Source organism: Protopterus annectens, chromosome 14.part0 (genome assembly GCF_019279795.1).
Source record: "Protopterus annectens isolate FY-2018-M chromosome 14.part0, PAN1.0, whole genome shotgun sequence".
Taxonomy (NCBI): Eukaryota; Metazoa; Chordata; order Ceratodontiformes; family Protopteridae; genus Protopterus; species Protopterus annectens.
Genome location: NC_056748.1, coordinates 560,667,637 through 560,690,291, shown reverse-complemented (window position 1 = coordinate 560,690,291; position 22,655 = coordinate 560,667,637). Strand labels below are relative to the sequence as shown.

Below are 22,655 nucleotides of genomic sequence, written 5' to 3'. Positions count from 1 at the left end.
AGGAGACTCTGTGGATGCTATGGTGGTAGCTGCCGCCACAAAGAAGGAACTGGCTGATCCTTCAGTGCCTGTCCATCCACCTAACAAGGAATCTAGGTCCATGGATAGGTACGGGAAGCGGATGTTCTCCTCAGCGACATTTACTATGCGTTCGCTGAATTACCTGTGCCATTTCACTCGTCTTCAAAGGGACTTGATCAAAGAAGCGAGTGAAATGCTAAAGGACCCTACAGCTGCGGGTTTCCAAGAAAAAATGAACACGCAGCTGGCTATCCTTAATTCTATTTCCAACTCCTCCATGCGCCTCCTCTCTTATGCGGCCGATGGAGCGAGCAGAGCCGCAGGAACAGGGGTAGCCTTACGTAGGCACGCCTGGATGCGGCTATGCAATTTTGCGGAACCTTTCAAGACGTCTTTCACAAACTCCCTTTGATGGATCATCTCTTTTTGGTCCACAAGTGAAAGAAACCCTGACTAGGTGCGAGACGGATGGCAAGACCCTTTCTGCCGCCGGAGTCCGTTTTCCACTCCTTCTAGGCCTTACCCCAAAGGCCAGAACGGGGGAAAGATGTGGTTCCGTAAACAATCTCAAGGGACTTCGCCTGACGCACAGAGTCGGTTCCCCGCCAGAGGCAGAGGGGGGAACAACAATGGTAGACGTCGCCCTAGAGGCAGAGGGGGTCCGCAGAACCAGGGCAATCGAGAAACGTCTTCCGATAAGCCCTTTCAGCATCCCTGAGGTGTTGCCCGACTGCCCATCTTCGGAGGCAGTCGGGGGAAGATTGTCACTGTATCCAGGAGCCTGGCTATCCCTGACACAAGACAAATGGGTACAGTCCATCATTTCCAAAGGTTATTCTATTCCCTTTCTTCGTTTTCCAAGTCAATCAAAAAAATCCCTTCCAGATGTTCCACCCGCTCAAAGGGATATAGCAGCTTTGGAAATTTCAAAACTGCTTGCAAAAAGAGCTATTCAGCCAGTGCCAGCAGACCAACTAGGATCCGGAATCTACTCAAGGTTCTTTTTAGTTCCAAAGAAAACAGGGGACTGGAGACCAATTTTGGATCTCAGTATCTTGAACAGATCGGTCAAGAAAACAAGATTTCGGATGGTCACGCTGCAATCCATTCTTCCCCTGTTGGGAAAAGGAAACTGGATGTGCTCTATAGACCTTCAGGACGCGTACTATCACATAAAATGAACAGGTGCTCCAGAAGATTCCTCCGCTTCAGGCTGGGAACCAGTCATTTTCAATTCAGGGCCCTGCCCTTTGGTCTCACCACTGCCCCGGTGTTTACCAAATGCATGGCAGTGGTAGCTTCTCACCTGAGACGACAAGGATTCCAGGTGTTTCCATATTTGGACGACTGGCTCCTCACAGCTCCCACCAAGCATCTCCTTTTGATGGCCAGAGATTACACTTTTCGCGTCTGTCAAGAACTGGGTATCTCAATAAATTGCGAAAAGTCTGTTTTGTCGCCTTGTCGTACTATTACCTACATAGGCGCAAATTTAGATACTGTAAACATGTCTGCAACACTAACGAACCAAAGGATATCAGACATTCAAAATTGGTGTCTCTTCTTCTCAACAACAACAGAGCCAAGGCCAGGTTAGTTCTAAAGGTGTTGGGAATCATGGCAGCGCCATACCTCTCCTCCCATTGGCCAGATACCACATGCGGATCCTTCAGTGGATGCTTTTTCTCAATGGTCATACCAGGAACTTCCCATGTCTCACACCATTATGATCACGCAAGCGTGCAAAAGCATCTCATGTGGTGGATGTCTTCCCCAGCTCCTGTTGGGGAGACCATTTGTTCCACCTCCTCCGGTTGCTACTCTGACAACGGATGCCTCCCTGATCGGGTGGGGGCATTATCAGGGCAGGACAGTCCAGGGCACATGGCAACCAAACGAATGCCACTTGCACATAAATGTTCTGGAGATGAGAGCAGTGCTTTTAGCGTTGCAAGCCCTTCAAGACTCTCTTCCCTTGGGAACGATTGCAATCCAGACAGACAATATGTCTGTAGTGTGGTACATCAACAAACAAGGCGGAACCAGATCATACCCCTGTGTCGAGAAGCACTCAGACTGTGGCAATGGGCGATTTCTTCTCAGCGTTTTCTGATAGCAACGCATATCCCGGAAGTCCAATCACATTGCGGACAAGTTGAGCAGAGCTATTCTCATGCCTCACGAGTGGTCTCTGAAAGACTCTGTAGTGAGAGAGATATTTCTCAAGTGGGGTCAGCCTTGCTGCGATCTTTTGCTACTCCCCAAAACAGCAAGTGCAGAGAGTACTTCACTCTATTCCCTTTACCAGGCCAACCCAGCAGGGACGCTAGTCCAAGTTTGGCCCCGGGACTTCTGTATGCATTTCCTCCTTTCCCACTGATCTCTCAAGTTATACAGAAAGCTATCGCTCAGAAGGCCTCATTGATCCTCATTGCTCCTTACTGGCCTCGACAAGTGTGGTTCCCCTTTCTACATCGATTTCTTTTGAGCGACCGTGGAATCTGGACCTAGTTCCAGATCTTTTGATCCATCAGTCGGGTCAGTTTCATCGCTCCCTCCCTCTCTGAACCTCACTGCTTGGTTCCTCCACTTCCAACCGTAGCCAGGCTTCCTCAATTATCTCACTCTGTTAGAGATATATTGATAGCTTCCCATAAATCTTCCACTAGAAAGATTTATTTGAGTAAGTGGAAACGATTTTCTTATTGGGCACAAGGAAAGGACATAGATCCTTTCACCGCTTCCATCCAACTAGTCCTCGATTTTCTTGCTGAACTCTTCCATGCAGGTTCATCTCCATCTACTCTTAAGGTTCAATTGGCAGCTATTTCTAATTTCCATGTGGGTATTTCTGAATCCGCCCTAATGTCCCACAAACTCTGCAAAGCCTTTTTGAAAGGAGTTTTTCTTCTCAGACCTCCTGTAAGGAATCCTCCTTCTCCTTGGGACCTAAATTTAGTTCTTGCTTCTTTGATTCTTTCCCCTTTCGAACCTGCAGCTTCATGTTCCTTAAAATTATTATCATGGAAAACTCTCTTTCTGGTGGCTATCACATCAGCTAGAAGAATTTCAGAACTTCAAGCACTCAGTTGTCGTTCTCCTTACCTTGTGTTCCATAAGGACAGAGTTTCCTTACGAACTAACCCGTCCTTTTTGCCTAAGGTGGTTTCAACATCAAATCTAAACCAATGCATTGACCTCCCTGTTTTTTTCCCGGAGTATTCAAATAAGTCTGAACAAAAATTACACTGTCTGGATGTTCATCGTCAATTAAGGTACTACTTGGACAGGACGAAACAATTCAGAAAATCTGATCAGCTGTTTGTCTCCTATGCGGAAAGCAGAAAGGGACTTCCAGTTTCAAAGGTATCTTTATCTAGATGGCTAACATCTCTGATTACCCTTGTTTATGAGATTAGACACAAAAAACTGCCTAATAAGCCTAAAGCCCATTCCACCAGAGCTTTGGCTACTTCTCTAGCCTTTCAAGACAGACTGCCTATTGACACCATTTGTGCAGCGGCTACTTGGGCTACTCCTCACACTTTTATTTCCCATTATAAGTTGGATTTAGCTTCTAGGCATAGAGCTAATTTTGGTTCCACTGTTCTCAGGAGTCTGTTCCGTTAGGCCACCCGGGACAAGGTGCTAGGGACGCGGTCCCATCCAGCAAGAATGAAGGCGAGATAGACAACTTAACATATAGAAGTTATGTTCTTACCATAACGTTCCATGTTAGTTGTCTTCTTCGCCTTCTTCTATGCCCCACCCTCCTTCCCCCCGGCCTGGACAGACCTAGAGGAGTTGTGATCGTGACCTCTCTTTCTACCACCTCTTTCTTAGCTATATGCTATTATGCATATTTCCTGTTCAGGATATAGGTCACCCTTCTTCTTCCTGTTGTTAGAGGTGGATTCTATGTTTCACAGTTATACTGTTTTTCTGTTATAAGCTGGGGTTAGCTTACAAACGAGATCTGAGGTAACTCTCGCCTAGCATTGTGGGATATAAGGGGAGCCTCGAGCCGGTGGAACCAACTCTCGAGCTTTAGAGTGGCCGAGTCGGAGCCGAGGTCGGCTCCGAACCCATCCAGCAAGAAGAAGGCGAGAAGAAGACAACTAACATGGAACGTTATGGTAAGAACATAACTTCTATTTTTCCTTCTTTTTCATTAACTTTAGCTTTAGCAAAATGTTGAAACTAGGCCCTTCGGAGTTTAAAAAAAAATGTAAGCAATGTGGGTAACAGCTTCCTGTATTGTATGCACATGATCTATGGGTATACTTTTGGGCCCAGAGCACTTAAACATGGATTGCTCTATTTGTAAAAATTTCAATTCTCATGTGGTTTTTGCTTGCAAGAACAAACTTATTTTGAAGAGACTATTGCCTGCTACTTTTTCTGAAGAAATTTTTGGGTCTCAAACCCCCAAAACAAAACTTTAGGTGACTGGTCCCTGAGACCATCTGGTTCCTCTACTCCTTCAATGGAACCTTCAAGACATAAACAGAAGACTGGTCCAAAGGCTTCTGCTTCAAAGCTGACTTCTCAGAAAACTTTTGGGATCTGATGACCTCTTCCTTGGACCCAGTACTTGCCTACCATTGACCTGGTGCCGTCCAGATTACCATCCCATTTCTTTGAGAAATGACCCTCAAAATCTTCTTGTTAGCCTCCTCTCATTCTTCTAGGAGTCTGACTGAAGTCGATGTGGATAGGATGAAGAGAAGATTCCTCTTGGCGCAATTACAGATGGGTGTTTTTCCAGCTCCTACCACTTTAGGTCAGGATGTTTTTGCTTGTACTACCCCTTCACTTTTGTCTCCTTCTCCAATCTGAACATTTTGTTTTAGAGTCCCTGGATCAGAGTCTGCTGAAGCGGTCTTGTGTCAAATCTGAGGATACTGTTATCTTCTGCTCAGAGGTCTTCTCTTTGCACTCCAGCTCAGAGTTTGGATCTGGATGACTCTCAGAGCCTTAGTGTCCCTGCCAGATCTGAGGTTTTGGAGTCTGCTCTGAAGTTGTCAGAGCCATCTCTGCCCCTTAGAGCCTCGGCAGTGGCAGCTCGGCTCTGACCTCTGCTTCATGCAGAATGCTTTCTGGGCAGAGGGAGTTGATGGGGTGGAAGCATGTCTTCTCAGGTCAGTCTGCCCCGGGGCATTATGCTTTTGAGGTGGTAGAGAGAGTTTTCTCTGCTTCAGCATAACAGATGGTTTCCCCCCCACGGATCTCCCATCAGGTTCTCGTGTGTCTTTCAACTTGAGCCTCAACATTCGACTCTACAGGGACAGCCAGTCCAAACACTCCAGGTTACTCAGCAGGGTAGAACCACCTCTTCTGATACTTCTCTGGAGGATCCCATCAACTAAGTACCTCGGAAGAAGTGCAAAAGGAGGCACTTGGATTCCCCACAGGAATCCATTGCAGAGGATAACTATTTCAATAAAGGGAAGGATCTCCAAGATCACCACCTGATGACTTCTCATTTGGAGAAACCCTTGAAATCCTGAAACAAAGAGGTAGTTGGTCTTCCCATAATCCAGAGGAATTGGTATTCTGGAGGCATTTGGATCTGGCCTGTCTACTTCCTGGGTAGCTCCACCCACTGATGAGGTCATTGATTTGATCTTTAAGTGGGTGTGGAAGGAACCTGACTCGGTTGAACCTATCCCTAAGAGACTGAATCAGATTCTGGTACCACCAGCAAGAAAGGAATTTTGGAGTAAGAAAGTACCTGTGGATCCTATGGTCATGGTGGCAGCCACTAAAGAAACTTGCTGAACAAACTTCCACTGTCCATCCCCCTAACAGGAAGTTCAAGGCTTTTGACAGGTTTGGAAAGAATGTCCATGCTTCAGTGACCTTTGCCCTTATTTCGCTGAATTATTTGAGACACTTTACTAGACTGCAAAGAGATTTGATTAAGGAACTGTCCAATTCTGTTTAAGGGGCCTCTCCTGCTGAAACTGACTGCTGTGGCCTCACAGCTGTTGACCCTACAGTCCATGTCTAACTCGTCCATGAGATGCATCTCTCAAGCAGCTGAGGGTACCTCACGGGCAGCGGCTTCAGGTATCTCTGTTAGGAAGCATGCCTGGATGCTGTTTGACTTTGCGGAGCCTTTCAAGTCCTCTTTTCTTAGTGTAAAGGACACACTTTCCAGGTGCAAAAAAGATACACTCACTGCTGTGGTAGCAGGTTTTTCGACTCTTCAAAGGACCTTTGTAAGAACCAATGCGGAGGACAAAAAATGTGGTTTAAAAAATCCCAGGGTACTTTCCAAATCCACGTGGAGACAGCTCCCCCAAAGGTGGGGGCAGGGGCTCAAATGAGTTATGCTGCCCATGTGGCAGAGGTGGCCCGCAAAACCTGGGTCTAAAGATTCCTTCTCTGATGAACCCTACCAGCACTCCTGAAAAGAGGACAGATTCTGATAATGGCATTGTTATGTCAGGGATATTCTACTAATATATTTCTTACTTTGTCATACAGCAAACAAGATTTGAGGTATGTTAGGGGTTAGTGCATTTTAAGTGGGGAGGAGCTTGAGAGCTTAAGTTTCCACAAGCTATAGTAACGGACAAGTCTGATCTGAGAATAAGATCCAGACCCAATAGTTGAATGAAAATGGACAACACCGATGGAATGTTATGGTAAGTACATAACATTTTTTTTTAATGTTGGTCTACTTTTTTTGCAGTTTTTGAAAGCACTACCTTTGTCCTTTCTGTTTTTTTTTTTTTTTTTTTTTTAAATAGACCAGGTCTTTTTCCTCTTTGTTTCTCTTTCTAACTCCTGTTTTTTTTTTTTTTTTTTCTGTCTTAAGCATGTGTGTATACATATGTACAGAAGCAGATAGATGTGCTACAATAACCACTGCCCTTTTTAAAACTATATTGTAAAGTCACCATTATGAGTAGAACCAGTAGGGCAACATTCTTTGTGTTCATTGAGTTTTATTTTCTTCAAACTACCTTTAGCACCATATGTCTCCTTGGACATGGCAGTATTTTTAAGCATGTTTGTTAAACTAATATATGTATGTGGGGGGGGGTACACGTGTGTTGGCGCACACAAGCTTTTGTATGTATTTTTTTTCCTAGCTTGTGTATGTATTTTATTTTCTGCTACTTTTTGATTGTAAAGGTAAATTCTATCTGCTCCCATTAGGCTCTATCATTGAGCTATTGCTGATTGCTGTTCATCATAACAATAAATGCTCATATGGTTTCTTTGTCTATGCTGGTATGTATTTATTTATTTCTCTCTCTGTTGTGCATGCTCTTGCGCTCACCCCCCCCCTCTCTGTCTCTCGCTGTCATTTTTCTCCCTTCTCCATGGATGTGTGACACCAGAATTAGTAAGTAAACAAATAAATAATACATTGATTGTCTCGTTGATGGCAGTTACGTTGAATTCCATACATTTAGGATTAATCCATCACATGGAGTTTTATAATGCTTTAAGTTATAAATATATTTCTGGCGTTTGGTGGCAGTGAAGCTTGTCGTCATGAAGAAATGGTCTCTGGGATCTCTCCTTGTATGGGAGGCTTATTTAAAACCAGAATCTCCTGGCATTCAGCTGCTTGCAAGTAATTGGGCCTTGATAGTACTGTTATTGCTCAGCACTAATGTAGTGCGTACACACACATATACATAGCAGAATTTTATCAGGTTGCAGTCCTTATGTCAGTTTTCTAGAAGCAAAGTTGGTGGTGGGTAAAACATTTTGACCGTCTCTCTTATTTTCTTTTTGTTTATAAAGACAAGTTTTTTTGCTCTGTAAGAAAAATGCATATGCACAAAGCCACTTCCCATTAACTATTCAGTGTGTTGTCTCTATCTGGTCTACAGAGCCAGCTTATAACTTTCAAAGGATACCCCTCTGAAGAATATGAAGTGGTAACAGGAGATGGATATATACTTTCCTTGAATAGAATTCCACATGGTGTGAAAAATCTTGGAAACAAAGGTAACCACATAAAAAAAAATATTCTGAGAATTGTAACTGTTTTTTATTGTTTTATTGGTACTTGTACATTGACATAGCCCTCATTTAGTAAATCAGATTGAGGGCTCTGTCTTCAGTACTTTTTATTACTTATGTCAGAGGCATTAGGACCACTCAGCACATAAAACATCCTCAGGATTTTAGTTCTTTAACGTGCTTTATGATCATAAAAAAAAATTTGACATGGGCAATATTCCTGTGTATTGCTCAGATTTTGATCCAAGTCCGCATTTCACTAAGTGTGTTATTTTTCTGATTCTTCTGTGTTGCATCCCAGTCACATAAATCAGTTTTCCCATTTTCTGTAACTCTGGTTTTAAGCTCTTCCCTCTGCATGATGTGTCCCATCCTTGTTGTGTAAGTGTGCCTTCAGTCAGACTGTTCCACTAACCAACTGGTGCATACTGTATTGTCTTAGAAAAAAAACAAGAGATTCCAAAATATTTGAAATCTGTAAATCAGGCTTACACCAGTGTTAAAGCCCCGGTGGTGCAGCGGTAGCGTTTGCCTCACAGCAAGAGGTTCTCCTTTTCGATTCTCAGCTGGAGTGCCTTCTGTATGGAGTCTGCATGTCCTCCCCGCGGTAGAGTGGCGTTCGAAAGATCTGTGTGAATGGGCATACCTTTGTTGAAGGTTGGGCATCAGGCTGGCACCTCGGCACCATAAAAATCGGCTGCCAATCATTAGTGGACCGGAGTTCCGCTGTGGCGACCCCTAACCGGGAAAAGCCAAAAGAAAAACAGCAAAAAAAGGCTTACACCGGTGTAAGTCACTTACACTAAGAGCAAATGTTTAAGAATTGGGCCCAGTATTTCTTACTGCCTCACTTGCTTGAGATTTGATAAAGCTACATGCTGCAGACGTCATTAGTCCCTTCACAGTTTTTTACTGTACCGAATGTTATTCACAATTCAAGTGGAAAGTCCATTAGGAGCAGCCTTTGTATTCCCCCTCTTTTGCATTAGAGTTCTAAACTTCTACCCTTCTTAACAAGAAACTAAAATCTGTGTTGTAGAAAGTTCTTCTTCTGCTTTACCTTGTGTTCCTTGGGTTAAATAAGTTCCTGTAACAATAGTTCCATCAATAATTCCAGAAGTTGCCACTATTCAGAGCTTTCCAATTCATTCTAGCCTGGACATGACCAGGTTTCTTTGCCTCTCCATTTTGTCATAGCCCATATTAAAACAAACTGGCTGAAGCATTTTTTCACTTTCAAGGCATGTGATCAGAAGTCTCCACTTTCATCCGTTTAAATCTGAGCACTTAAGTTTCATGTTAAGATCAACTTTTTCTTCGGTGTCCAGTGTCATCATGCCCTTCTCTCTTACTGTCCACAGCTCCTGTAGATTGGACATTGATTTTTTTTTTCAGTTATCGGTGTCAGTGTCTCCTATATCACGGTGTCTGATGGCATTCGCTTTAGTGCTTGTATCTCAAATGTATTTCAAGGTGTCTGCCATGCTAGCGCCATTATTGTCAGTAGCAGAATTTCAGTGCTTTTCTCAGAATCATTAGCTCCAGTACCAGTCACTTTGCCCTTCAGTACGATAAAACTGCGATGGTGATTGCTGCAGCACTGCTTCTGTTGAATCAGTACTTGTTTAACATTTTCATCCTTTTGTACAGTCAATTCCATATAAAGCATTTATACCAATAAAAGAGCTGTCTTCCAAGAATTCTTAGTGATATTTTCATCCCCGGTCTGGGCCAGTGCCAGAAAATCTTCCCAAGAGCCTTTGTATCCCATTTTTTTGAAGAGATAGAGAGAGATTGACTCCAAGCCTTCTGTAAAGAAACCAAGAAAAACAGTAAGAAAGACTACGTACTTTGAAGCACTCTTTGATCATCCCCCAGGACCTCACTGAAGAGAAAGGGACTGTTTCTTCCATTCTTCACCTGAAAATTGATGAAAACACAAAGTATGCAGGATCAGCAGGCAAGAGTTGATTACAGTGGGCCTGTCACTTTACATCCTCAAACATCATGGTAGTATCACCTCTGATGGACCTTCATAAAGATGCTGCTAACATGTCATGAGAGATCCCAGACAGAGTTCTTTCCATGCCAAGAAGGCAGAAAAGGCAATTGTACATCATATTGATCACTGCTGCAGTAGCTTAGTTATACAGGTTATATCTTGCCAAAGATATAATACTCATCCAGCTTCCAAGGTTTCAGGGCAATTTTCCATGTGCAAAAACAAAAATCCAAAGTCTGGAAATGTAGGGTTATTCCTGAAAGCTCTGTGATTCATATTGGAATAAAGTACTTGATATTTAACTTGCTTTTTGCTTGACCCTACATTTCTAGACTTTGGATTTTTGTTTTTGCCTTTGGAATTGTTGCTCTGCAAATCTGGTTTACCCGAGTGCTGGAGATTATGATTTCCACTTTTCAATACGCTCAAACTATCGGGCAGCTTGAGCCGCGATGACTAAGACAAGTTTAGTTTTGGGCGCAAAGCCTTAAGAGCTTTACTGCCGACGAGGAGTGTGGTCATCTGAGGATCGACAGTTGTCTTATGCTTTCCTTTGCTGAGCAGATGAGTTCCCTCTGGGGAAAAAACTTCCATTTTCTTAATTCTGTTGTATGACTTTCTTCAGGAAAGTTAATTTAAAGCTGGGGTATTGTGATTTAATGGATTGACTTGAGACTCTAACATTTAAAAAGAGAGCTCATTTTTTTTCTGTCAGTTTTAAAAGTGGTGTAAAGTAACTGAAAAATGCTTTTTTCTATGAAGAAATTGTATTTATTTTACTTTTGTGGGCCGGCATCGTGCTTTTTACTGTATTTTTCTGTCAAAAACTTTTTACAGCTTTTAACTGCATATTAAAACTTGGAAAAGAGACCACAACTCTGTCTCTTGAGTCAGATAGAAATTTTTCTCACCTGGTCACTGTTGTGTTCTTAAACACCACTATCTTTCTAGTTGCCTGCCCCTTATGTTAATTTGACCATACATCTCATTTCCTCTCTGCTTTTACTGGCTGGTGTGAGTAAGCAAAAAATTATCATTTTGTGAAATCCTTCCCCTTCAACTATTTAAATTTATTGGCCATCCTGTATTCCATAGTACCAGAATACAAAAGTGACCACGCCCTTTCAATCTATCTTGCTGTTTTAAAAATAGTGACTCTTAACTTTTTAGGCAGGTCAAATTTAAGTTACTTACTTTCACATCTAACTCCTCTAGTACACACTGCAGTGTTTAGGATAAACCATTTTATTTCATCTTTCCTTTAAGCATCTATTGCAGCACTACCAGTTATTGTAGAGCCCATATTCTGCCTCTCAGTAGTCATCTTTGGGATTAATGCTTCTGTTTTCTCCTGGTGAGAGAAGGAATGCAGTTGCATTATTTCCTGGAGACTGTTAATCACAAGAAAGCTTAACTGCTTTATAGTTGACAGCTTGGAATCTGTCCTTATATTCTGATCCTTGTGAGAGTAGGACAGAGGGCATTGATTCATGACTTTTTTTTCTAGTTGGAGAGTGAGTGTCTGTGCTTAACGTACCTGATTGGTCTGGTTGCTATTCGAGGTATCTACCAGAAAAAGGCTACAAGCCTGCAAACCCTTGCATCATCTGGGACAAGACTGTGGATCACCAAACAGGCCGTGGCCTGTTTCTCTTATTGGGATTGGTGCTAACATTTTGCTTCTGGTGAGGGAAGACGCAAAGGAGTATTGTATCCCAACGGAGTGAAGCTGTGCTGAGGCCACCATTATTAGTAGCCAGGCAGTAGTCATTCATGCGACTCCCCTCTTTTCTCATCATTCTTGACAATCTAATTCTTTATTTTTCAGTAAGTAGTGCTTAATTTCTTTCTAACTTCAGAATATATTTCTAAATGCTTCATCCTTAAATTTTCAGGGTCTACATATTAGTTTCCCCTCAAGTATTTGGCAGGGCCCTGTACAGACTCGGACAACTCAAGTGACATTTTTCCTGTAAAAGGAATATATAAGGAAACAGTTCCAGTACTTAGTAATAATGACCATCCCTCATGGCATGTCTAAAGGTCAGTTCCCTGTGCTTTCTCCTATTTAACCTGTTGAACTTGGGCATTCTGAGGCAGTGTAGCACCTGCCTCATGTACACAGACAACCCTCTCCTCTTGCCTCCCAACACTCAGACTTGTGAGAGATGCACTTGTATATCCAGATTGGAAGCCATGCACTCTCAAGCCAAGACCGGAATAGCTCGTCAAGAGGAGAAGGTTAACACCTGCACCACACCACATACAATGCATAGCCCTCCAGAACACTCCCTATCACAGCTCTCACATAAAAGCACAAACCACACACCCACCTTCGCAGAGGCTCTCAATAGAAATCTACCCAAATATCAGAGACCTCCAAGGCAGAAACGCACTCTACCACCACAACACAGCACAAACCACAAGACTTATAGCTCACCTACACAGTGTGCCCCTCAACTTAAGCCCCTAAGGCAAAACAGCTTGCCCAATACACTAATCATAGGTGACTTGATAGTGAGGCACACTGATGTCCGATTCACTAGATTGAATAAGGAGAAAGTAACAGTCTGCTGTCTATCAGGTGTCAGAATCTGACCCATAACACACACACTCGGGTCACTCCACAACAAGTATGACTCTGTCACTGTCCATGTGGGTGTGAATGACTTGACATGTACCTCCCTGGACTACATGAAAAGAGACATGGAGGAGCTCTGTTTATGTGGCCCAGGCAGGTATGACCCTAGCCCTGAGCAGCATCCTACCATCGCCCAGATGATACCACAGTACAAGCAGAAAATTATTGACTTCAATTTGCTAAGTTTCTGGTGTCATTCTAAGGGGATTCAGTATTTGTCTGCTTGGGATGACATGATTGACAGACCTCGATGCTTTGCCAGAGATGGCCTGCATCTGTCACCCCTGGGTTTCCGGATACTGGCTAAGGCTCTTGCCACCCCTGTAGTGCCTTTTTCAGGCGATGTTCTAAAGACCAAATTACCACCATAACAGCTATAAATAAATGCAGTCTGATGGTCATGCTGCTCAATGCTAGAAGTCTAAATCTCAAGGTGCACTTGCTCGAAGCACTCCTCAAAATTGAGAACATAGACATTTGTGCTGTAACCGAGACCTGGTTTAAAGCAGTAGAAAGCACCCCTGCACTACCAGGCTATAACTGATTCCACACCTTTTTGGCTCCAGGATAATGGACCAAAGCTCCAAAGGTGGTGGTGTCTTCTTTATTCATAAAAGATATGCACACCTCCAGACTAGTAGCTCAGCACAATGCATCTGAGATACTTCAGGTACAACTAACATTGGGTAAGACTGTGATTCAGGTCATAGCCTGCTATAGGTCCCCAGCCATGTCCCAAGACTCTCACTTCATGTTCCTAAGCACTCTGGAAACAATTACGGTCCAACCCAATACTCTCATACTAGGTGACTTCAACTACCCCTCCATCAACTGGGAAAACTACTGGTGCACCCATACACTGGCCAACGTTTCCTGGAGTTCATAAATTCCAATGCGCTGGACCAGCTCATTCTTACCCCCACTAGAGGAAGCAACATCCTATTACTAACATGGGCAACCATTGCTCTACACAAATAGTCAATTCCTCCCTGGTACGATCTGACCACAAACTAGTCTCCATGGAAATCCACATCTCACCCACACCCCCCACAAAGGTAACCACCATGCAAAACTTCTCCAAAGCTAACTTTGGGCTCCTAAAAACAGAGGTGGCTAAATACAGTGCATTAAACTAGCCATACCAAACAGAACCAAGACTCTCTCCTCCAAAAAAAAAAGGAATCCAATCTGGTGGTCCCCTGCCATTAATAAACTCTACAACAGAAGGGAGAAACTGTTGCAGAAAAAAGGTGAAGTCCCAAGACTGGAAAAACTCCCTTATTAGCCTCAACAAAAAGTTGAGATCCCTCATCAAAACCTCTAAAGCCAGCTATGAAGGCAGAATTGCGTAAGACACTAAACAACCACAAAGCCTTCTATAGTTATATCAGAAATCTCCATGGCAATATCCAGGTTTGCACTGAGTTACTGCACAATGGTACCTCCTGTACTGAGCCAACAGATATTGCCAACATACTGGCTGATAGATTCAGTGCCAACTTTACCCCCCCCCCCCAAAGTACCAATCACAATACCGGAGGAATGCCAGGCACCCAGCATTACTGCAGCACAGTTTAAAGCTGCATTGTCCAAGGCCAAGAATACAGCTTCCATGGGACCCGACAATATCCCTGGATGTGTTCTACATGAACTACAAAGTGAACTGGCACCACATTTGGGTACCCTGTTCAATCACAGCCTCACCACAGGCTTTGTCCCTACTGAATGGAGCACTGCTACATTCATCCCTCTCCATAAAGTGGGAGCAACTACAGACCCTGGGAATTATCGCTCCATTAGCCTGACTAGTCTGATATGCAAGGCTATGGAGCGCATCATCATAGACCTAATTAACAAGAATATAGGGAAGCTCCAAACCCCTAGATCCCACGCAATTTGGTTTTGTGAAAGGTAGATCATGCCTGCTCAACCTGGTTGACTTCTTTGAGTCAGTCGCCAGAGCTGTGGATGAGGGCAAGGCAGTTCATACAGCCTTACTCGATCTGGCCAAGGCCTTTGATACCATTCCCCACTCTGGAATTATTGATAAACTCTCCAAACTAGGCATCGTCCCCTATATCACTAGGTGGGTTGCAAATTGGCTCACAGACAGAACCCACAGTGTGAAAGTAGCAGACTCCAAGTCAGACTGCCGACCAGTCACGAGTGGAGTCCCACAGGGATCAGTCCTGGGTCCTCCTGTTTGGCATCTACTTTCAGAAGTCCAGGCCAACATGGAGGGACTCTGGCTGACCAAGTTTGCAGACAACTGCAAGCTGGGAGTCCTTATTAATTTCCCAAGTGATGTAGAAATCCTACAGAAAGGCCTCACTGAGACCAACAACTGGTGTCAAAACCATGGCCTTAAGCCTTTAGGAAAAACTCGGTTCTCACTCACTACCACATTGATGGGAGCCTATTGAACACTGAAGGCATTATAAGAGATCCAGGGACACAGGTTGACAGCAACCTCTCCTTCCATCTCCACATTGCCATTGCCACTGTAGTCAGAAAGTTCTTTTATGTGGCACATCTCATTACCAAGGGTTTTGCATCCAGTAAGAAAGAAGTCATCTCTCTCTACTCCTTCCCTCATTAGGCCAGTCATAGAGTATAATGCCCAATTTGGCATGTACCTCACTAGACACCTGCAACAGCTGGAAAGGCCACGGAAGTAACTCACAGAAGTAACTCATGAAGAGGATCTTAGGCCTTAAACACATGTCGTACATGGACAGACAAAAAAACTCCAACTATTCTCTGTCTCATATCGTCTACTAAGAGGCGATCTCTGCTTGACTTAAAAAGCCATGTCTAACCCAGCTCAGTTAGAAATGCTACATCTAAAGAAATCCCTATCCCTCCACACCACACCCGCCAGAGACCTCACCCTGGTTACCACAGTCAACAGAACATGCTGGAGGGGCAGGTTCATAACCCAGAGACTGCCCATGTTCTGGAATATATTTCCCGTACATGTCGAGCAGAGGACCTCACTGGCCCTCTTAAAGAGAAATCTTGATGAGTGGATGGAAATTTCACCATGGGGATCACTCCAATGGCTCTACTTGATAGAGGCACTGGGAACTGACGTCAGGCAGCACGATACCAGGGCACTTCTATGGGCTAGACTTGTAAAGGCTCCACAGCCATTAGCCTAGTACACATCTATGAACCTATAAAAAAAGTAACTTTTTTGAGTGGTAGTGTTTACCAGCAATTGCTGTATGTCTTCCCTGGGAACGGTGGAACAGATTCCTGATCCCAAGGTTGGTCCTTCTTCCAGTCACAAAAAAAAAAAAAATTAAGCAAACAGCCTTTGCCACCACAGCAAGGTAGCAATTTGCCTAAGCCACAGGTGGGTGACTCTACAGTGGCTGTTTGTTGCACCTTGCACCACTCATCTTTCACCTTGGTTCCCTCTGATGTAGCACCTACAAACTATGGACTAGAGGTTGGCCACATCCTCCATGTCTTTTGGGGTCTGTTCAGTCTGCAAAGGAGTGCCACTGCTGCTGGTCCTGAGAAATGGAACAACGAAGGTTTCCCTATTGTGTCAGAATGCTGCGTCCATCTTGGGAGAAGCTGCTGCTGCTACCATTAGTAACACAGTTGGTACTATTTTTTTTTTCTGTCAAAAAGAAACAGAAAGCCAAGCGTCTATCTACTGCTCCTCAGTCCTTTCTTGGATAGGAGTTGTTTACTGAGTCTGGCTCAGGGTTTAATTCAGGAAGTTGATCCTTATTGTAAAGTAGTTCCTGGTAAAAGAGGGATTCATTTCCTGAAGAGATTCAGCATTCTGAATCTGAACAGGAAAATGCAGGAATGGATACAGGGTTTTGTCCTCGTATTTCTGATTCAGACTTAGAGGAGCAGTCAGTTTCTGATTTTCTGTGTGGATAATGTCCCAGTGTTCTCAGAGAGGGGAACACTGAGGTTTATCAGTCTTTCAGAAAGTAGTATGAGTTGTTACAAAAGGATTTTCCTAAACCTACACCCGTTCCTCCTGTTCTGTCTGCTTTAAAGGATGTGTGTTACTATGTTACTGCCTGCAATTTCTCGGTTGGTCAGCTGCCCCTAAAAAGGTAGATAAGATGTATAAAGTTACTCTGTCTTTTAAATTTTTATGCAGTAGTCTCACCTGACCCAGTAGCAGCACTAGGATTAAATAAAGTTATAGCTAAACACTTAGTTTAATTCCAATCCTCCTCTTTCTGAGAAGGATGGGACAGTTATTGATGGGTATGGGGGAAAAGGTGTATACTTCTGCAACTTTGATTTTCAGAATTTTGTATTGTCAGGCTTGCATGTTAGTTTGTTCTGACAAAGTACAAGGAATGTTTCATCTGCAGTTTCTTCTTGTAAGGAAAATTTGCTTTAAATTAGTTTCTTCTGTTTCATAGGTCCCTACTGATTGTTTGCAGTGAGTGTATCACGCTGATGCTTGTTCCATGGCTGTGGCATCTGGTACTGTTTTGAGGAGGTTTGCATGACTGGATTCTCAGAATGTCTCACATGATGTTAAAAATGCAGTTTTTAAAGTCTCCCTTGGATAGAGATATAGTATGTGTTTTCACCTGTGCAGCACAGGGGCCAAAGTGTGCCAAAAGGGGCAAGCTAATACAGGGAATCTAAAAATGTGAAGTTGTTCAATCTCTCCATTCATTCTTTACTAATGGGTTCGGAGCTGATCCATTGACTCCAATACAGTCGTTTGCAAAGCTCGAGGCCAAACCCCTTATCCCATGATGCCCTGAGAATTACCTCAGATTTAGTTTGCCGCATCCATTTTTTGCTCAAGCCAGTATTTCTTCAAACCATATTTTGCAAGTTATTTCTAAAAATTTTTTTTCTGTTCATACTAAATAGTGTAGTTTTGTGTAGCTTCTTAAAAGCTCCCCTTTTCCTGTTGTGTGTTACTTAGTGTAGTTTTATTGGCCTCGTGTTTTTTTGGCCTAGTTTAGAGCTTTCTGCCTTTACACAGTTCATAACGAGATATATATATATATATATATATATATATATATATATATATATATATATATATATATATATATATATATATATATACTATTATATAGATAGATATATATATTATTATATAGATAGATAGATATATATTATTATATATATATATATATATATATATATATATATATATATATATATATATATATATCTATATATAGGTTCTTGTTTGGCTTTCGCCACCCATTTTAAATTAATTTTGCTATGCTCTTTTTCGAGGTTAGTGTACTGTGCCTCTGTCTAACAGTGACACAGAAATGATACCCGGGGTAAACCTACGATCTCCCATCCACTCATCAAGATTCCTCTTGAAGAGAGTCAATGAGGGACTCTGCCTAACCTGGACTGGGATTTTATTCCAGAGTGAAGGGAGCCTCAGGGTTATGAATCTGTCCCTCCAGCATGTCCTATTTATTTCAGTGCTGAGGTTCAAGTCTCTCGAGCGTGTAGCTCGATGGGATTTGGATTTTCTGAGGTGCAGCATGTCCATTAATTCCGGGTTGGACATGGCTTTATACATCAGGCACAGATTGCCTCTGAGCAGGCTGTATGCCACTGAATAGAGCTGGAGATTCTTTAACCGGGCAGGATATGGCATCTGTTTGAGCCCTTTGATCCTCTTGGTGAGGTACTTTTGGGGTCTTTCCAGTTGCTGCAGGTGTCTGGTAAGGTACATCCCAAAACGGGCATTGTACTCAATTATGGGCCTGATGAGGGATGAGCAAAAAGGCACGATGACCTCCCCTGATCTAGATGTGAATCCCTTCATGATTAGGTGGGCTATATAAAATGTTTTTCTAACCACTTTGGCCACGTGGTTGTCAAATGAGAGATTGCTATCAACTTGGGTCCCCAGGTCCCTAATTGCTTCTTCTGTACTTAATGGATTGCCACCTATGTGGTAATTTGTGGGCACTTTGTTTTTGCCAAAGGGGATGACTATATAGTTTTTGGCGTTTAGCTTGAGGCCATGGCTCTGGCATCAGTTGTCTGTTTCTGTGAGGCCCTTTTGGAGGATGCTTATGTCGGCTGGAGTGTCGATTATGGCGCCCAGTTTGCAGTCATCTGCAAACCTGGTCAGCCATAGTCCTTCCATGTTGGCCTGTACCTCCGAGAAATATATACCAAACAAGAGAGGTCCCAGGACTGAGCCTTATGGGACACCACTTGTAACTGGTTTGGAGTCTGACATGGCTCCAGCAATTCTAACCATGTGGGTTCTGTCCTTGAGCCAGTTTGCAACCCATCTAGTGACATAGGGGTTTATATTTAAGCTGGTGAGCTTATCTATAATGCCAGAGTGGGGTATTGTATCAAAGGCTTTTGTGAGGTCCAGGTAGGCTGTGTGGACCACCTTCCCCTCGTCAGTGACCTTGGTGACTGTTTCAAAGAAATCAACCAAGTCTAAGAGGCAGGATTTGCCCTTAACAAAGCCAAACTGGGTAGGATCCAGTGTCTGTAGGTCCCCAATATCTTTATTTATGAGGTCCATGATGATCCTTTCCATAGCTTTGCAGACCAAGCTAGTCAAGCTTATGGGGCGATCGTTTCCAGGATTCGTTGAGTCACCACCTTTGTGGAGAGGGACCACTGTTGTTGTATGCCACTCTTTGGGTACATATCTTGTAGTAAGGCTGAGATTGAACAGTAGTTTTATGTTTGGGTTTAGCTCTTCTTGGAGTTCATGTAGGACGCAGCCCGGGACACCGTCTGGTCCCATTGATGCTGTGTTTTTTGCTTTGGAGAGGGCAGCTCTTACCTGAGCATCTGAGATGTCAGGGGGCAGCACTCTGCTGGGATAGATATTTGCCCTTTTGGTGGGGGGGGGGGTTGCACTGAACCTGTCAGCTAGGATGTTGGCAATGTCTGTGGGTTCGGTGTATTGATTTTGCTCTATCATGTAGTAGCTTCCTCCTTCTATTGTATAGTTTGTTTATGGCTGGGGTCCACCAGACAGGATGTCTGCCTTTGGAGGATTGGGACTTGGTTTTATTTGGGATTGCATGATCCATGCATTCCTGAAAGTGTTCATAGAATGCGTTTATAAAGGATTCTGCGGTCTGGGCCGTATTTTCCACAGGCCCGGGGGCTTTGAAGGATTCTACCTATGTTTTGAGGAGTGTGAAATTTGCATTAGAGAAGTTTTTCACTGTGGTTTTCAGGGCAGGGGGTGGAGTCGGGATGTGAATATCCAGTGAGATCCCAGTGAGATTAGTTTAGTTTATGGTCTGATCTTACCAATGAGGGATACACTTCTGGTCTGGAGCATAGAGTCCCCATGTTGGTGATGATCCGGTCCAGTATGTTTTCCCGTCTTGTGGGAGCATTTGAGTTTATAAATTCTAGGAACCTTTGGTCTAGGGTGTTGGAGCTAGAGTAATGCTCCCAGTCTATGTTTGGGTAGTTGAAGTCGCCCAATATAATGGTGTTTGGAGAGACCTTCATATTTTCCAGTTTTCTCAGGAAGGCCGAGTGGGGTTCCTGGGTTTGGGAGGGTGGTCTGTAGCAGGCTATAAACTGGAAGGCAGTTTTACCCACTGTTAGTTGCACATGGATAGTCTCTGATGCTTCGTGCTGTGCCACCAACCTGGAGGTGTGGGTATCTTTGACGAATATTGATACTCCCCCTCCTTTTGTGGTATATATAGATATATGAATATGGTGTATGTGTGTGTGTGTGTGTGTGTGTGTGTGTGTGTGTGTGTGTGTGTGTGTATGTGTGTGTGTGTGTGTGTGTGTGTGTGTGTATATATATATATATATATATATATATGTGTGTATATGTGTGTGTGTGTGTGTGTGTGTGTGTGTGTGTGTGTGTGTGTGTGTGTGTGTATATATATATATATATATATATATATATATATATATATATATATATATATTGTTTTTGTGTGTATATATGTATACTCCTTCTCATCGCAGCCACGATGCCTTCAAAGCCATGAGGAGAGCCTTGTCCCCCAGGACATCCTCCACTCCAGGTCTTGCTTCCTCATCCCGCAAAGCACCTGTGTTCGCTTCTGCTTCCATCGTCCAGGCTAGGTGTAGAGACCCAGAGTCTCAGGTAGCCCCACAGGGTGCCTCCTGCTCTTCTGAGACCTCCCCAGGGGCTTCCACTGAGGAGGTCCCAGGTAGAGATTGTGCAAGAGGAGACACTTGGACTCCCCACAGGGGTCTTTAACATCTGATACTTGGATGAGTCAGAAGGGTCCCCACGGTCCCCCTCTGAGGATATCTCCTTTGCAAAGATGCTAGAGATTCTTGGGCAGAGGGGTGATTGGCAGTCCAAAAGCCCTACTGAGGACGAGTCAAATGTTCTTCATGTTTCACTGTTGCAGTCATTACATTTTGGTAATCTGCTGGCAGGTTTCCCTTAGTCAGCGTGAATAACAAAGTCTTGGGTCCTGCATCGGTTGCTCTCCCTTCTTCCATGACGTCAGGTCGTCGGGGGTATAAAATAATGCAGCCAATGCCATTTTCATCAATCTTTCTTGCCGCACCGTGCCCGAAGCAGAAGCAGTTTGCAAGTGCACTTCGGCCAACTCCTGAAATTTTCATTTTCGAGTTTTAGAACTGAAGTCTTCAACCTAAAGCTAAGTACCTCGTTGGGGAAAACTTTTTTTTTTCTTGCTCCTTACTGATGTCAGTAATAGTTAATAATTGTATTACTTGTGGGAAGCAAATAAGGGTTTTCATTTGTACTGTATTCCTTGCATAGGCCCTGACCACAACGTGCCTTGCTGTCCATTTTGTGCTAAATTTAATCAACGCACTATTGAGCGTCTGTATATTTTTGCATCTAAATATTTTGGCTCAAGATTTAACTATCCAGAAATGTTGTTAGTTAGCAATCCACCAACCGGAATACAACCGCAAAGAAAAAGACAGAGACAGACTGTCTAGGTCCAAAACCGATGATGAAGCTTCTCCTAAGCCAGTCGCCGGTACTCATTGAGGCGCTTTCACAGCCCTTGGTGCCAGCTACTTTTGATTCACAGGCCTCTACTGAGACCCATTCGGAGTCCGGTATGCCACGAGACACTTTAAGTATTGAACCCGCGGATGTCTCTACTTTAGATGGGTCTGGAGCTGCTGAGCAGGCACCGCCTTCTGAGGGTGTTTTCAGGCCTAAAGATTTGTATATTAAACAGACGCCATCTTCAAAACCTAGGCCAAAATCAACTTCTATGTCTAAAAAGCTGATGCATGGGCCACGTGCACAGGCCCCTATGCCTAAAAAAAAAATATCAAAATGGCTGAGGATTTAATTACCTTGATCAGTGGTTCCCATCCCCTTCCTGCTAAGAGGCCTAGGCAAGGCACTGACTATGAATCTTCAGATCAGGTTTCTATTTCTTCTGATTTCCTCTTCTGATCAGGAATTATCTATTCCACCTTTATGAGGACTCTGATACAGAAGAATCCATCCCTTCTGCTTCTCCTCCTGAGGATTTTTCTTTTGGAGAAACTTTGCATACCTTAAGGGAACACTTTCTCTTCAGATTCTGAGAAATCCTGACTCTCCCAGTGAGTCAGGATTTCTCAGAATTTGAAGAGGCTTGGGGATTTCCTTCTTCTTCAGCATAGGCCTTTGGCTGTACCTCCTGTTCTAGACATTGTTGATGTTTTCTCAGAATCCAGCATGGCTCCTGATTCCCTGCCTCCGGCTCCTAGTAAGCCAGACAGATATTACAGGGTTCCTGACTCCCACAAATTCCTTTTTAAAAACCCTACTGCTTAACGTGAAACAATTTCTCAGGGTCCCAAGGGCGGTAAGGCTTCTACTGCTAAAAATCCTACCCCTTCTGATAGAGACTCCAGGGCGCTGGATAGATGGGGTAAGAAGGTTTACACGTCTGCAACCTTGGCAATCAGGGCTTTAAACTGTCAATTTCATATGCTTAAATATCAGCAGTATGTCATGGGCTTACTTAAACAGAAAATGATGTTGATTTCTGACTGTGTGGAAAA

General features: G+C 43.5%; 2 protein-coding genes across 2 annotated transcripts in view; one reads left to right on the top strand and one right to left on the bottom strand.

Moving 5' to 3' along the window:
• Window positions 1–22,655, top strand: part of LOC122788704 (lysosomal acid lipase/cholesteryl ester hydrolase-like) — a 243,910-nt gene that overhangs the window by 53,166 nt on the left and 168,089 nt on the right. Inside the window, exon 2 of the mRNA XM_044055598.1 lies at window positions 7,878–7,995. Within this exon, the coding sequence (XP_043911533.1) occupies window positions 7,878–7,995 (118 nt within the window). The remainder of the gene's footprint in view (window positions 1–7,877; window positions 7,996–22,655) is intronic.
• Window positions 1–22,655, bottom strand: part of RNLS (renalase, FAD dependent amine oxidase) — a 1,470,556-nt gene that overhangs the window by 1,308,581 nt on the left and 139,320 nt on the right. The window lies entirely within an intron of this gene.